General features: G+C 35.5%; 2 protein-coding genes across 5 annotated transcripts; both read left to right on the top strand.

The window, feature by feature from the left end:
• The first annotated feature begins 2,009 nt into the window (after positions 1 to 2,009).
• LOC114475921 (T-cell surface protein tactile) lies at positions 2,010 to 9,173 on the top strand. Of its 3 annotated transcripts, none has more exons than XM_028467125.1 (7): positions 2,010 to 2,107; positions 2,307 to 2,642; positions 3,628 to 3,740; positions 3,831 to 3,972; positions 7,163 to 7,612; positions 8,203 to 8,305; positions 8,418 to 9,173. In XM_028467125.1, exons 1-7 carry the CDS (start codon positions 2,047 to 2,049, stop codon positions 8,524 to 8,526), a joined length of 1,314 nt encoding a protein of 437 aa, XP_028322926.1. In that variant the 5' UTR covers positions 2,010 to 2,046; the 3' UTR covers positions 8,527 to 9,173. The 3 variants fall into 3 exon arrangements, with proteins under 3 accessions (XP_028322926.1, XP_028322929.1, XP_028322928.1); XM_028467128.1 differs by having other exon boundaries at positions 2,030 to 2,052; XM_028467127.1 differs by having other exon boundaries at positions 2,040 to 2,117.
• Positions 9,174 to 15,361: 6,188 nt separating this feature from the next.
• timm10b (translocase of inner mitochondrial membrane 10 homolog B (yeast)) lies at positions 15,362 to 17,347 on the top strand. Of its 2 annotated transcripts, XM_028467025.1 has the most exons (4): positions 15,362 to 15,423; positions 15,524 to 15,606; positions 15,686 to 15,781; positions 16,722 to 17,347. In XM_028467025.1, the coding sequence occupies exons 1-4, from the start codon at positions 15,405 to 15,407 to the stop codon at positions 17,256 to 17,258; spliced, it is 735 nt and encodes a 244-aa protein (XP_028322826.1). In that variant the 5' UTR covers positions 15,362 to 15,404; the 3' UTR covers positions 17,259 to 17,347. The 2 variants fall into 2 exon arrangements, with proteins under 2 accessions (XP_028322826.1, XP_028322827.1); XM_028467026.1 differs by having other exon boundaries at positions 15,367 to 15,606.
• The last annotated feature ends 107 nt before the right edge of the window (positions 17,348 to 17,454 follow it).

Here is a 17,454-nt window from a genome sequence, read left to right as displayed (position 1 = left end):
CAAAAATGCATTAAAAAGAAGAAAATAATAGTAAGAAAAAGAGATGAAAATAGGTTAAAATATGTCACGTTTGGAGTAGTTGGAGAAAAAGGGTAAAAATAAGCAAAAATGGGCTCAAATTGTTCAAAAGATATTCTTAGTTTCTTGAAGGAATCTGGCCCCAAGGTTGAGAACCTCTGCTTTAGTGGTTTGTTTGTTTAAGGCAAAGACCAAAATCTACAGAAAGTCATTTTGTGTGTTTTTGGAGCCTTTTTGTGTATATTTACAGTTATTTTGTCAGTTTTTGTTGTAATTTTGTGTTTCTGGAGTCATTTTGTATATACTGTATTTATGCATTTTTGTTGTTGTTTTGTGTACCTTTTGTATAAATATTTAGTTTTTTGTTTTATTTAGCTCTTTTAGTATATTTTTATTATGAATACCTTATGTGTGGTGAGGGCGCGTGTGTATGTACGCATGCCCTCCCCCTCCCCCCCTCTCTCTCCCTCTTTCTAATGCTTAGAGACTTTATTTAATTAATATGGAAAAGACAGCTCATCAGTGACAGCTTATCACGAGCTGGAAGAGGAAAGTTGAGTATTTGAAGAAAACGGTTTGTTGCTAAAGTGATCCAAGTTGCCATCATTTCGTGGCCACATCCAATATGTTAATAAATAGTTCAATTGATAACTGTAGTTACCAGTTAGCAAAGAAGAATTCAATAAGTGTCACAGTAAATCACGTCACATATCTTTAAAGCAGGGGTTCTCAATCTTGGGGTCAACAATTTGAGCTGATTTTTGCTTATTTTTCATCACCTTTTCTTGCCATATTTATGCTCCTTTTAATGCATTTTTGCAACATTACTCCCATTTCTGCAACTTATCCATCAGATTTTAATGGCTTTTTTGCACATATTTTTTCACTTTCAAGACATTTTAGGCATTTATAAATCCTTTCCATCACTGTTCCCACCTATTGTTGCATATGTTGACCCTATATTGTCACTTTTAACCTCTTTTCACCATATTTCATGCTTATGTTTTGCCAATTTAACCACATTCATGATTTATCATGCCCATTATGTGCCAGTTTAAACTAATTGTTCCAACTTTTAAGCCAATATTGACACTTTTAACCCTTTTTACCACTTTTTCTGTCCATTTTTGGCCACTCTAATTTGCAACTTTAAACCAATTTCTGTGGTTTTTAAAACCCTATTTCACCACCATTTTGCACAATTTTTAAGATGTACTATGATATATACTGTATAATATGGTGCAAAAAATAATAATAAAATTCCCAGATAACATTGGATACTATTGAGACAAATGCAATTATCACAGATTCATAAATAATAGACCATCATTTTTGCTGACTTTATGGATGGGCGCCAAAAATCTCTCTCCTTTATTCCCCCTTATAGCTGTTTTTGTCTCTACATGACTGTTCTTCAATTTTCATGTCTGTGTTCAACCACCTTCAGGTACAAATTGTGGAAAGAACTTTCAGTTTGGTCTAAAATCCTATAATTTTCAAACAAATAACCCCACAAAACTGCCATAAATTACACAAAAAAAGTCACAAAACCAATAAATCTTAAAGTTAAAAACCTGCACAGACTAATTTATGTCATTTATTGCTTGGATATTATTGTAGGTTCACAATCTGTATCGCAGTTATACGTGGAAGGGCAAACTAAGGCAGAATATTATGTTTCCCATGCACCTAAAATCAACGGCCTTACTTCAGATGAAACTGCTCTGAATTTGGCCCCTGAGCAAGAATTAGTTTGACACCCCTGCAGTTGATGGATGGGTCAAATACACATTGTAAAACATTAAAAAGGTTAAAAAAAAAAAAAAAGAATCAAATAAGATAAGATAAAACAAACACATTTAATGCCTCGTTTGCATGAGTTCTTTGTTGTTTTTTTCTTCTCACCTCAAAGCCACAGCACAGCATGAAAATGACTAACTGTCTTTCTGTGACTTCCTGTAACGAGAGGTTATCCTGTTCTCTATTCAGGCTCACGCTGTCTTTAACCTCAGTTAGAAGATCACAAACATGGCTGTGAGTGCAACGGGAACCCTCTTCTCCTTCCTGCTTTTTGCATCTGTTTTCCAAGGTATTCCGGGGTAAACATCCATATGAGTGTGTTTTATAGCAATTTTGCCAGCTATTGTATATTTGCTTGTGGAATGACAAAGTGCATGATTTTATCTTCTTTGCATTTCTAAACTGCAGTATTATCATCTTCAAAGTGTAAGTGATTTGGTGTCCTCACCTTGTTCTGCTCCTAACGCTATCTTTGATTTACCTGACAGGATGCCACAATGCTCATTACAAACAGGAAGCAGTAGAGGGCCAGAATATTACCTTACCCTGCTTTGTGAAACAACAACACCCTAATCTTCAGATTTACAATATTGAGTGGTTAAAGAATGGTTTGGAAAACAAGATGGCACTGTACAGTCAAGGAAACGAAGACAACCTTTTTTGGAAAAATGTGACAATGGACATCATAAAGGATGGCGGAAAAGTGGCTGGATCTCATCTACATCTTCATGGAGTAACAGAATGGGACAGTGGGCTCTATAAATGTTATATTTCAACATTTCCTTTTGGTACTTTGACGAGTGAAACAGAACTGACAGTCAAAGGTATTGTATTTGCAAACATAATTAATTCATGAAAAATGTACAGTATGTTTCAAACTCAAGGCCGGGGGCCAAATCTGGCTCTTTAGAGACTTAAATTAGGCCCGCAGTAAAAAGTTGAAATGATCCTCAGCCCCTTCAAATACATAAATTCAATGAAACTCTACAATATTAGCAAATCTCACAGTTTTTCCATGCATACAGTATATCACATGGTGGCCAAATGGTCAAAAAAAAGAAATCCAGCAATTTGCCTCAAATTAGTCCACAAAATTTCCCCAAATTAAATACATTTCATCATTAAACAAAGGAGATAAAGTGGAGATCTTACAGGGGCTCAATCCTGTCACTCCACTGTTTTTACAAATGTAGCCTAAAACCTTCGAAATGAACTTATTAGAAGATCTATACAAAACACATTATTATGCACTATATTCCTTTTATTAACTTTTAAAAATGAGCCAACTTTACCATTTTACCTGTCATCCACCATCTTGAAATCACGTGATTGATGACATCACACGGTCCCATTTGCCTGTAAACATCCCATTGTTTCTGTTGGCGTGAATGTGAAACATTCTGCCTGCTTCTTAGATTATTTAGCAGCTTTTTTGGGTCAAAATGACTATTTGTGTTGCTTTTGTTTGCTCTAAATAATCAGGAAAAGCCATGTGACATCATCAATCACGTAATTTCAAGATGGCGGAACAAAGGCTCCAAATCGGTAAAGTAGTCGAATATGGTGCAAAATAATGCATTTTATTAGGCATAATACTTCTAAGTACATTTTAAAGGTTTTATGCCACATTTGTAAAAACAGTGGAGGATTCCTTTAAACTGCGGCCAACTTGAGATCAAATTGGTCCGTATTTGGCCTCTGCACTAAAATGAGTTTGAAACCACTGATGTACAGCATCATGATGTTTTCTTAAGCAAATAGTATCATGTTTTACTGAAGTGAATATTTGTTTTAATATGTTCTCTCCAGACAGCAGTATCATCTGCAATGTGACTGGTCCTGTTGTTAAACTCTATCAAGGTGAAAATATGACCATTGAATGTAACGCGTCACTTTCTAACACACAGTATAGTTGGACTAAGGTACAAAACTTGAACTTAAAAAAAACAAAAAAACAATTTTCAATAGGAAATGCATATACATGAGTCACTTCCTGTTCTTTTTGTCTGCAGAACGGGACGGTGTTATCGGAAAATGAATTTCTGAAGCTCGAGCAGGTGACGGCTGCGAATGCTGGGGTCTATGCATTTCATGTCACAGGATACCACAATCTGACGGAAGAGTTGGTCGTGACGGTGCAGCAAGTAACCACGAGTGGGTGTCTGAGTTTATTTCTCTGCTTTTTGCCACATTGTGTAGTCAGTTTCATCCTCACCTTAGGGATGGTTTAACAATCTCACAGAAAGACGAGGAAGCTGAGGGACATAACAAGCAGCACTGGAAAAAAAAAAATCATAAGATTATGAACCACTCGTATTGTAGAGTGGCTGAGTCAATTTTAAAGTTTAATTAGCTGTGCGGAAAAAGGAAAAAGGTTGAAACTACAAGAATATAAAAAGTGGGGAAAGGTATTGCATTTGGTTGTGAATATATGATGAGATGCTGCACGAAAAATCCTTCACTGATTAGTAAAAAAAAATGCCAAAACCTCAAAATTGTGTTTTGGTTTCATAGCAATGGTTGTTGCATGACAGGCCTGTGCTCTGGCAGGAAGGAAAACCAGCCCCAGACAGCTTCTTTTTTTCATCTCATCTCATCTCATATGCATGTTTCTCACACAATTCAAAGACGTGAGAAATTCCACACAGAAATCAATGTTTGCTTCCTGCTCTTTCTTTCAAATCAAAAGGGCAAAAAGGCACAAAACAAAGCCTCAGCGTCATTCTGAATAATGACGTGTGGTAAGAGCACAGTCTGTTGGACACAGAGGAGCAGTACAACAAATGGGAAAGTTGAAAGTTTTTTTTTTTTTTTAATGAACCGGAATGAGCTGAATTCAGCATTATCTCAATAGATATGTGAGTTTTAGTGATGGCCAGAAGGGATGCAATAAAGTAGTAAGGGTGGGAAAAAACACTGACCTTCAAAGTAAAATGTCTAAAATATTGGAAGGATATTATTGCACTTTTATATTTGGGTCAATCATGACGTGTAAGGGTTTTCACTGCATGATATTTCATAAAATGTGCATCATCAGACAAGGTTTGCATAAATATTAAGATGGAAATAAAAATAGAAATACTTTGAAATCATATACGGGACTATAATATAACTAAAATAGGGCAGAAGTAATGGACAGACAGTCGTACCACATGATATTTAAACACTGAATAAATCACAGAAGTAATTTAGTAAGTGACATTTAAATAAATAAATAAAAAGTGAGTGCATATATAGCAAGTTGCTACATACTGTATTTTGCAGAATTTTATGCATTTTTTTCTCACTAAAAGAAATGCATTCGGACTGAATATTTAGGTGTTATGTCATTGGTTAATTTGCAATTCAGAGCAGCAGCAGTTTCAGAATTAATCTACTGAAAAACGCTGATACACACTGTATTTTAATGTTGAGGACTTATCATGAACAAAATTGTGATAGCATATTAATAAAACCAATTTATCTCTTGTATCCATATTTAGTTGTTTATTTATTAGCCATCCTCATTAAATCTTCTGTTTTTAGGAAATGGGGAAGAAATGCTAAGAAGCTAAACTAATCAGTTACTTGCTCAAAACTTTAATAATTTTTAGATATAAAACATTTGAAAGTCATGTTAATTCTGTCCCAACATGAAGCACTGGTGAAAACTAAAACAATACTATACACGTAGACAGGAATGGACTGGGACCTAAATTCAGCCTTGGCATTTTCTATCCAGAACAGCCCACTACATTACATTACCACTAAATTATCACTACTTTATCAGAGGACACCATGTAAAAGCCATTATTAAGTGGGGGAAACTTTAACCCCCTTTTTTTCCTTTGCCCATTTTAGAACTTCCTTTGTCCCATTTTTGCTCCTTTTCTAAACTTTGTTTTTTCAGATTTTAGCTACCATTTGTCAATACATATCATTTTTTACCCATTTTTGCATGTTTCTTTTTGACACTTTTATCCAATTTTTGCCCTTGATTTGATTTTTTGGTCACTTGTCATCCTAATAAGCTACCTTTTGCCCAATAAATACCACTTGTTTCCTTTTTTCCCTACATTTGCCCTCTTGTTTTCCCCATTTTACCCATTTAAGCTACCCTTTGCCACTATATACCACCTGGTTCCTCTTTATGTGCCCATTTTTTGGCAACTCTTTATTGCTTTTGGCCAATTTTAGTCACGCTAAACTTTTTTCTTGCTTTGTTTTTGCCACTTTTGGACCATTTTTGGTCACCTGTCTGCCTCCACTTGCTCTTCAAAAAAAAAAAAAAAAAATAGTGGACATGACCAGCCCACTTCTGCTAGATGGCCCACCAGGACGATGCCTGGTATGCCAGATGGCCAGTCCACCCCTGCACATAGATTATAACTAGGCCAACATTTGGCATGAAATGCGACTACAGTTGACATCACCATCAGTTTTTTTCTGCCAATATTTATCTGATTATTTTTCCCATGTCTGAATTTGTTGCCTTATATGTTGAATGCAACATTTTCTTGCTAAAACCACAAACTTGAACAACTTACAAACCATCCCTGAGGAAAATTATGAAAAACTTTATTAGAGGAAAATACTTTTCCATTAATATAGACAAACTGATATGTTCTGTTGTTTGAGGCAACATATTACAAATAAATAAGGTTGTTTTTCCATAACTGAAGTTGAAATTGTTTTTATTTTTTATTTTGCAGGGATGATGTTTTATGTTGTTAATGTAAAACATCATAATTTAATTGATATATGAAAATAATATGACTTAAAATTACCGGTAGGTTGATATCACAACTAGGAAATTAAGTGTTGGACATTTGTGTTAAAAAAAAAAGCTAATATTGAACATCTCTAATTCTAATGCACCAAAAAGTGGATTCAGGTACTAGGTCTACATACTCAGCTATGCTAGCTTCCCAGTACATGCCACTCTTTACATAAAAGTGAATGCTACTAATGGTGGGACTAGATTAAAAAAAATCTAATTAATTACAGACTTTGTAATTCATTAATCTTTAGTAATCTGAATTAATCGCATAACAATATTTGACAAAAAAGCAAAATTTTTCCAATTAAAATGGATTTTGGTATATGACTGAATCAATGAAAACAATAAATAAGCTTAAACAACATGATTGTGGTTATCATTTATCGTGAAATGAGAATGTTTGGAGCACAAAAAAAAAAAAAGATTACGATAAATGCGTTTTATTTATTTTTTTTTTTAAATTAACGCGTTAAAGTCCCACCCCTGCCTTTCATGGAACAAACACTTGGCTTTAATTCTTCTGAGACAACATCAAAGCTAATCTCACAATGTAGTAATTAATAATACATATTTTGTTGTTTTCAGATCCGGTGACATCTCAGGCTGTGACCAATACGACAGAAAGTAGTCCGGCCACGTCACCGACCTCCAGGCCCTCCACCCCGGAAATAAACACAAGTGTTAGTGCTAGAAATGAAAGCAGGATCACTGCAACATTAACCAGCGTAGAACGACTAATCTCACCGACAAATTCTTCACAATCCAGTGTTACATCCTTCCCATTAACGGACTCTAACACTTCTCACTTACTCAGCCCGACTAAATCCTATCATGGTGCTACAGTGGATAGATCGACTCATGAAAGTGAATTACATTCTTCAACACAAGATCACAGTGTTCCATTGAGTCCAGAGTGGGCGGTGACCTCACAGGGCACCACAGGCGATCATACAAAACCAGACGTGACGCAGACTCTGAGCACCAGAGGCAGAACGCCATTCATCAAGGATGAAGTACGAGTCAACGAGGACAAAGGTTTATGACCAACACACTTCTTTTCCCTCACTTTCCTCCACAAATAAAATTTTAAAACGTATTATTAAAAGCGAGTCTGTCTCGCTGAGGCCCTGCATTGGCTTCTGTTCACCTCAGAATTGCCCTGTTGCTGATGCTATTAGACTTCCAACAGTGTTGTTAGTTATACCGAGGAAAGGTTACACGGTTGGAATAGAATGAAAGACTATTTGAAAGCAGCAGAAACCAACCTCTGTGTGAAGCTGAACGCAACAAAAGCCTGAAACTTGACGAATAACTATCGACCATTTTGTTTTTTCTTCGCCTTATACCATCTGCATCTTCATCACAGGAGGAACCAGCACAGTTTTAAGATTTTCTCTGCCTCGGGCGAGATGAATCTTCAAAGTAAAATCCTCATTAAAAGAAACATATATATCTTATTTGATACAGGAGAGCTACGAGCCACTTTTCTGCCTTCAGGCGGAAAGTTCGGTATTGTGACTTACTGCGCTTTCCCTGTAACAACACATTCAATATGTTTAAAGCTACTGTAATTGGGATCTGGTGTCGTACACGGTTTTATTCTTTTTCGTGTGTTTTCCTCATAGATTCTGGGCAGAGTCGTCAGTTGCTTGCATTGATCCTTATTCCAGTGTTGTTACTCGTGGCTGTGGTTGGATTTTTCTGCAGGAGACGGATTAAAAAGAAACGGTAAAATTCCCACAAAGTTTATCATTTACTACATCTAGCATGCAATTAGCTGCATGAATTTTAACGAGTGCATATCCTGAATGCTGTATATAATCTCACTGACTCTCTGCAGAATGGATAAGCCCCCTCCTTTCAAACCCCCACCTCCTCCAGTCAAGTATACGGGTGCAAGATACACCAATTTGTCTCTCCATGATGGACCACAGAGGACGAACCTTTAAGGAGCACAAAGTGCAATTAAACTGTTCCAGTGTTATATATACTCTGACAACTGTTGGGGTATTCATTTGGGTTTTTATTTCCCCCAAAAAATACCAAAAATAATTTGGACTTTCATATGTTGTTTTTAATCCAAGTAGCCGTTTCTCGCTATATATGGCTGCCCTGTACACAACGCTGTTAGTAGATGCTACAGTCTATTGCACTTCACCATTTAAACACATTATACTTTCACAATTTCAGCCTTTCTTTAAAATCAAACATCGTAAGTAATCCAACCAAACAATATCAGTCATAACACCTTAAAAATAAAAATAAATATGACATCTTAGGGCTGGGCAGTATACCGGTTCATACTGAAGGTAAACAGTAGCGCTCTGGTTTTAGTTACAGTGTAAATCATACGTGTAAATGGATCAGAAAGACACAGTTGAAAGCTCTGAAGCTGCATGTGAGCATTGAGCATGTGTCTGCGTGCGCATGCCTCTGCTACAGCAGAAGAACACTCACGGACATGGAGGCATGGTTAGCTTAGCATATCGGCAGTAATGCACAAAAAAAAGAGCAAAGGATCGCAAATTGTAATTCCTATAATGCGTAAATAAGTCCTGGTGGAGCTGCAAACAAAACGCTACCTTATTCACCAGAAACCACCACACCACTGAGTATGGAGCATTTAAAGCTAGAAATCAAGCTAATGCTAAAGCTAAGCTAGCGTGGCAAAGAGTCATTGGGCTGCTGTTGCAAACTTGTATTATTCTACAATATTCACTTATCATGACAGTAAAATAGAGCATCCTAAGTCAATCTACTGCAGTAATTCATCTCTCAACCAGTAGAAAATGTTGTGAACACCTGATTATTCATAAAAAAAATAAATAAATACAGTCATACACTGTGAAACCGTTAGGATTTTGTAAAATACCGTGATGTACATTTTTGGTCATACCGCCTTGCCCTACGACATCTACATATTAGTAGGATGAAACAGTCATAAGAATTTTGAGAACCCATGAATGCAATTGGATTTATTCTCAACCCTACATTTATATTCCAGTATTTCAGGGGGAAAGATGGAACATTTAAAGGCCTTGGATTCATCTTTGAAGCCCCATAGTGACTCACTATGCAATTACACAGTCCGTCTATAGCCAAAAATAGCTCTCTATAAAACATACAAAATTACAACAAAAATATACAAAACAACAAAAACACACCAAATAAGAAAATGAATACACAAAATAACAACAAAATAAACAGAATGACAGGAAAAGCCCAAACAGAAGGTATTATCAGGTCTATATTAGCGCTCTCAGGAATAAAGTGCACAGCTTTAGAATGTGTGACTGTCCAAATAAAAGGGAGAATATCATGAAAAGACAAACCACATCAGAACCAGGACAGTTAATGTAAAAAACATAGGATTAAACAAATTGTTTACACACCTAGGCTATACGTTTATGACATGTGATGGTGTTGTATGTGTAGGAAAACACACATTCGCAGTATTTGTAGCTTTGTTTGTGTGTACTGGAGAAAATGTGTGTACATACAGTTAATAATCAATGTTATTTTGAGCTCTGATCATTTTTGATTTACAGTAGTTTTAGTCACAGCCTTTCGACTAAAATACAACTTAGTTTCTGTCATAATGTAGCCATCAAGACTAGTTTTAGTCAACTAAAAATGTCCATCTATCCATCCATTTTCCCACCCACTGGCTCCTTTTCGGGGTCGCGAGGACATTAAAATTTAGTCAACGATATCTGCAACAGATTTAGTAGACTACATTTTAAATGAAAATGTGACATGTAAGAGTTTATGCATTTTTCAACATTGATATTGGATGGTATTAATGTTTATAAATACACACAGACAGATTTAATGTTGCCCTCTACCCAACAAGTCGTTTTGATTGGATATCTTCCAAAAATGAATCTTGACTCGAATTGGATTTCTTCCCATGTGAACAATATGATTTACTTTTAACTAGTTTCATAAATGATTTATGCATTTTATTATTGACTAAATGTATTTTCTATTTTTTTTATGAATTATTTGTTTATCTATGCTGTGTATTTTATATTTCTTGAAGGGCATTATGTAATACTGTATATATGTGTATGGGACTGACTGGGTCATATTATTATTGTGGTTTTGGCTATTGTTATTGTTATTTTGACGACTCTCTTTTGTTATGTTTTGTTGTTTTTCAGTTACTCGCACATGTTCAAAATAAAGCATTCAAAAAAATGTGTATAGTATATCAATACATTTTATTTAGTTTTTGTTTACGTGTATTTTTTTATTATTATTATTCAGTCAGTTATTGTCACTTAAAAAAATGTAGTCAACAAAAAGCTGCATATGTGAAATAATATCAATTGATTTGAATGTAATCCAGATATTATTTGATTAGATTTATGAACTTGTTTTGTTTTTTTTCTCACATATCTGGACGTTTGTTACTCAATCTAAATCTCAGATTATGTCAGTTATCTTTGATTAAAGGTTGTGTTTATATTAGATTTTCTTTTGCTTTTTTTTTTTTACTCACATACATATTGGCTTGTTGATTAATATTTAAAGGTGTGTTAAAGTGTAAAATCTTAGATGATTTAAACTTATTACAGTTAAAAAATACATTTCCATATAAAGAATAATTAGACACTAACTGAACCGTTATTATAACACCCGGCGCACTTTACAGAAGGGTGAACAGATGGCCGCAATGAGAATATTTATAATCTCATACTTAAGAGACTCTATGACGGGAACTTAAAATCATCTCTGCTCTGTAAATTCACTTTAATCAATGTTGATTCATTTCTGCAGAAGCTTTCTTTTGATTATGTAATCATAGCTTTGTGTTAGCTACTGTAAATTATTGCTTTGCACGAATAAATAATCTTTATTAGACCTCAGACTATATAATGTGACAGCTCTGAGGAACATGGTTTCTATGGATATACATTAGCTCTTGCATAACTTTAGTGTTGCAGAGAGCATGTTTCTTCTTCTGCAGGGTTAATTATGTCAAGAGTGAAAATGCAGTGATTGAAAAGGCATTTAGTTGTTTTTTTTTTTTTTTTTGTTTTTAATTGTTCAGATGACATTTTGTTTGAGAGAATAGAACAGAATTCTTTTCAAAACTGTTCAACCACAGCAAAGCAGATCATCTCTAAATGTTTTAGAAACAGGGAAAACAAGAACATATAATTGCACCATCTTTGATTCTGAAACAGTTTCAGTAGATTGCAACATTTTGACTTTGCTAAACAGATTTGTCTCTTTTGATTGAAATCAGCACAAAATTAGAACTTGAGTGCATCTGATGATTAAAGGGAGAGATTTAAAAAAAAAAAAAAAAAAAGCAGCATCGTCAAAAAGGCAAGAAGACACGTCTGGGATTAAACAAGTTTGAAGATCAGCAGCAAATTTCTACTTTATTTGACAAGTTGTATTAAGAAGATGGACACAGACTGAACTAATCATTTCCTTTAGGGCAGTGGTTCCCACACTTTTTACACTCCCGTACCCACTAGCGGAACAAATTAGGGGGCGTGACACCCTCCCCGCCCCTGCCCGTACCCCTTCCTATCAGGGGTAATTGAACACATTGCAGGGGGTACTTGGAAACATTGATGAATCTATTTCCAACATGCTGAGTCATTTTTAAGCCAGACACTGTACATGCTCATCCAACATCTTTTGCACCCGTTGACAATAAATGGCATTAATGGAATAAACAATATTGTGGCCTTAATATCCTACTAAATTGTGAACTAACATGTTATGCACATTACTAAAAATTGAGGTAAATCAATTCTCTGAGATGCAATAATTGTAATACACAAAATTGATATTTAGTGTGTGTTAAACGTACAGGTTGACATTTTCAAGCTGTCGGAGATTTCAGAGGCCAACATGTTAACAACATGTAAATAAAAAGAAAGGTTACTACATTGGAGTGATGAAGGGGTTCTCCTAATCTGAAGAGAGGCCTCGGGGGTACATGAGATAGAAAATGTTGGGAAACACTGATCTAACCCTAAGCCATGTAACCCCTACCCCTGCACACTTTAAAAACATAATAATGTACTGTACAATGTAGCCCTACAGTGAAATTTGTCTCTGAATTTTACCTATCGTACTAAGGAATAATATATTGTAAAAACGTTCACTGTGGGATGACTAGCATGTGTGGAAGGACATTTAATGTTGTTATTTATTCTTTTTCATCGGTTCACCATGCACGATGGAATGAGCGACAGTCAAACACAGGTGTAAATCAAACAGTGGCCATAGTTAAATTATGTTTTTTAGTTCGGAATTAGTTGTTCCAAATTAAATTATTCGGAATTAAAGTTTTCTGCTTCATGTTTACATGGAAATAGTAATTTCCAAATTGAGGTTTACATTGAAAACCGCTTTATTCAATTCCTCTTTAGGTCTGGAGGTTGGGAAGGTTTCTGATTGGACAGGAAGAGAATGTAACGTATTCACGTCTATTGGGGAAAAAACACAACAGACCTTTTCTTGTTGGCTACAACATAGAAGACCACATAATAAGAACTGTTTTTACTTTTATTTTCATTGTAGTTTTCAAGCAGCAGCGAGAGCGAGAAGGGAGATATAAGTCCGAACTTTGGTCACTCAAAGGCAGCAGTTAATGCATCAGCTGTTCTACCTCCACTATACAGGACAATGAGTAAAAAGGGACTTTATAATGATCTGCATGTCATTAGTGAATCTCTGGTGCTTCATGTTCTGATGAAGCCTGCTCTGTTTGCCGACGTCAGTGTGTGTGTAATAAGTCTGTGCGTCTGTGTGAATATCTGCATGTTTATGCTTCCGTCTATCCAAAAGACTATTCTGGAAGAAAATAGAGATTTTATTTGTGTGTGGTACAAATTAACTTAACTGCCAACGTGCCGGCTAAATATGCATACTTGATATGTGGCAAGAAATTAGCAACGAGCATGTGTTGACCGACATGATCATGTGTTCAAATTCAAGTTACTGTTTGTAGCTCTTCAAACACATTATCTAAAAAAAAAATCTTTTTCACGCAACATTATCCGATACAATTTTAACTGTAAAGAATTTTCTACACTATATTGTTACATTGAGAAGGTATTTTTTTTTGGCTCCGGAAGGACTTTAATCCAGGTGAGATTAGGTAAAATGGCTCTTGTGAGAGTAAAGGTTGCAGACCCCTGCACTAGATGACTCCTATATTGTTTTTAGAAGTGTATGATTTAACTTTTGCTTAGGGATATATAAAATTGTAAAAATCATTACGAGTATGGAATCACCACACATATAATAATTCTGAAATATCAAATGTGATGGGAAGAGTGTGTGTGACATATTTAAAGTCATTGCTAAGATCACGATGTGCACTTTGAATTTATTTAGACAGTAAACGACATTAACGTTCGTCTCTTGCAATATTTTTTTTTCTTCTTCTAAGTGGAACTTAATGTGTTATTACTCCCTCTGGGCACGTTACACTATATTGTAAACGTCACCCACAAATGAGAGTCAGAGAAATCCTAATTTTAATAATGCACTTATGAGGTGATGCTCCATCTGCTAAATGATTATGTCCTCATGTAACAAATGATGTATTGCTTACGTGCGGTGAAAACTGCCCTCTGAATTGAATTGAACAGCCAGAGGCCTGCAGTAGTAAATATTGTTGACACTTTATCAATCACTGTGATCTGCTTCTTATTGGAATCCTGAGCTTTTCTCTGAATGTTGCAGCGACTAAAGGAAGCAACATAAGAGATCAGCTATATTATTGTGAAATGAACTGAGTTAAATTGATTGATTAAATTACAGTACTGAGCCATTCCGTGTGCTCTGTGGAGATATATTTTTTCAGCCTTCTGTGACCCACAAGTTATTGAATAAAGTTCCATTAAACACCATTTATTAATTTACACCACATTGTCATTTGCAGTTTCGTTGACTCAACAACTGCTTAAAATTATTTTTTTTAAAAACCTGCATAGCAACGTACACAAGACTATTTGCTGTCATATTTGTGATATTTGTCGTCTTTTACTTGGGTCCACATTACTTTACTTAGATTTAAAATATATTCAATGAATGCACAGAAGAAAATACACCAATATAAACCTATTTTTTCCAATACTAATTATGAGTGTCTTCATGACTCTAGATCGTATGCTATAAATTTTCTTTTCACTAAAAAAAGACCAAAACTTTAGAAATGTGAAGAGATATTATAAACCGAAACATATAAGGAATGTTTTAAACTTTGAACACATATATTACATTTTCCACCCAAATATTAGGTTTATTTGCTGAATACTTATATCATGTCAAGCTTTAAATGCCCAAAATACTGAAATGTCAAGGGATCACGTTTAAAGCCGCAAATATAGAGGAACTGACCATAACAAATGTATAAATGCAGCAGAATGTAAACATAGTGGAAGAAAGAAAAAAACAATCACAATTGTAGAACACCCTTTTAAATGATATGGTTATCTTTTCTTTTTTGTCTGGATTGTTTCTTGTCTCAATTTTGTTTTTTGTTTTTTTGTCTTTATAATTCATTTAAATTTTTTGGTCTTGATGTTTTTTGTGGTCTTGATTTATTTATTTTTATTTATTTTTTATCTTCATTTTATTTTTAGCCCTCATCCTCTTCCGTATTAAACCGATGCATATTTATTATTATTATTATTAATAATAATAAAAAATTATCTCCAAAATATTAACAAATACAAAATATTTAGATTTTAGAAACCGGAAGATGATTTCTATTCCTCGGGCGAGTGGTACCTCTTTCCGGAAGTACAAATACACGATCTTCCTCATAAACATGGCTGCGCACACATGAATGTCATGCCTTATTTTCAGTCAGTAATTTAGCCTTAATATTTAATCTAACAAAGCTGACGTGTATATATAATCCTATCGCTGTGAATTTTCTTTTGTATTTTGCAACAAACCAAACAGAAAGCTCTTTTTTATCGGACTATCGGCTTAGCTGCGAGCTAGCATTTAGCACCATGATGAGTCCTGATCAGCAGCTGAGGAATGTAAGTGTTTCTTGATCCTTCGTCAATATCTCTACACCAATAAATGAAGTGTTATTTGACTAATTGTTTTCTTCCACAGCTCCGAGATTTCCTGATGGTTTACAACCGCATGACTGAAGTTTGCTTTCAGCGATGCAGCAGCAACTTTAACTACAGGTACCTCACCATGGACGAGGTATGAGCTGTGTATTCACTGATAAACCCTGCGACATAAATACAGAATTTATGAATGACGTCAAGGCGTTTGGATGACATCCTTGAGCCTGTTTGCATCTGTGATTGACAGGATCATAGAATCCAAAAATAAGGGGAAAATCAGGAAATATAGGCTGTAGATTTTTGCTCCAAAATTGATAGAGAACAAGAAATGTCTGTTTCCAATGGATCCCATCCATCACTGTTGATTTTTTCCTAAATGATCAGAGACAAAATAGAAATAGTGAAACAATTACTTGGATTTCTTATGTTATATTGTGTATTGTAGTTATGTAAAAAGAAAAAACCTGATTCAAATTGTAAAAGACATGGGCCACTGCTGAAAAAAAAATAATATATATATATGTCTAAAGTGGGATTCGAACCCACGGCAGCGGAAGGAAGAATTTTTGAGTCGGGCAGCTTAGACCACTCAGCCATCCTGACACTGTGAAAACTCAGGCACATTACGTAGAAAAGGTATCAATAGCCCCTTCCTTTAAATTTAGGGTCAGCCCCTCAGGTAAACACAAAATGACAGTTAAAAAAAATGCACAAACTGACAACAAAATTACTCCCAAAAACACATTGACAGCATAAATATACAAAACAACCAATAAAAATATGCTGTGACTACAAAAAACAAAGAAAAAAAACACAAAATTACTCCAAAAACACATTGACAGCAAAAATATACAAAACTACAACAACACACACAATGATAGACAAATTGATAAAACAACCATTTAAAAATATACCCAGTGACTCCAAAATCACTAAAAATGACAAGAAAAAAAGAACAAAACGAAATCTAAAACACACAATCAGATCTGTTCTTCCCTGTAATAATGCTGTGAAATGTGATTCTTCTAAATATGAATCTTCTGATATGAATGTTAATAAAAGTTGTCTATAATCAGGAGGGCTGCGTGGACAACTGCGCAGGGAAGCTGATCCGCTCCAACCACCGCCTGATGAACACGTATGTGCAACTGATGCCTAAGATGGTGCAGCGTCGGATGGAGGAGATGGAAAGCAAGGCGGTGGCGGCTGCAGCAGCAGCTGAAGCAGGAGGAGCTTCTGAATCTGCAGGGATTACAACCTCAGAGGCTCCGCCCTCCTTTCCAGCCCCTCCCACATCATCTCTAGCCCCACCAGCAGATGATGCCTCCATCCCCACATCAGCAGGACTAAACACAGCAGTAGCAGAAGACCAGTCGTCATATATTACACAACAAGCCACACCTGTAGCTGACTCAGGCCACGCCCCCATGCTCAGTAAACCTGACAGTGGCCTTTCATTAGCTGCAGAACTTCCTCTCCCACCCCCAGTCGGGTCAGCCCAGGTGGATTCTGGGAGCTCGACTCCTGTGTTTGCACCATCCAAACCTACGTCTATATCAGAAGACGCACTTGTGTTAACTCCAGCTGTGTCGGATCAGGAGAAATCACCATAAGTAATCATGCAACAACCATTGTGGGTGAAATTATGTCTTACATTTACTTTTTCCTGTTACACTGTCCAATAAAATCATGAGATGAGCTACTATATCCAGTCTTTATTAATGTTTAAAGTCTCAGAGCTAAAAAAACTCAAAAAATTGTCTGTGCTGCAAGGAAAACAATAACAATCATAAGGTAAATGTATTGTAT

Source organism: Gouania willdenowi, chromosome 14 (assembly GCF_900634775.1).
Source record: "Gouania willdenowi chromosome 14, fGouWil2.1, whole genome shotgun sequence".
Classification (NCBI taxonomy): Eukaryota; Metazoa; Chordata; class Actinopteri; order Blenniiformes; family Gobiesocidae; genus Gouania; species Gouania willdenowi.
This window is presented reverse-complemented; position numbering and strand designations above follow the sequence as displayed.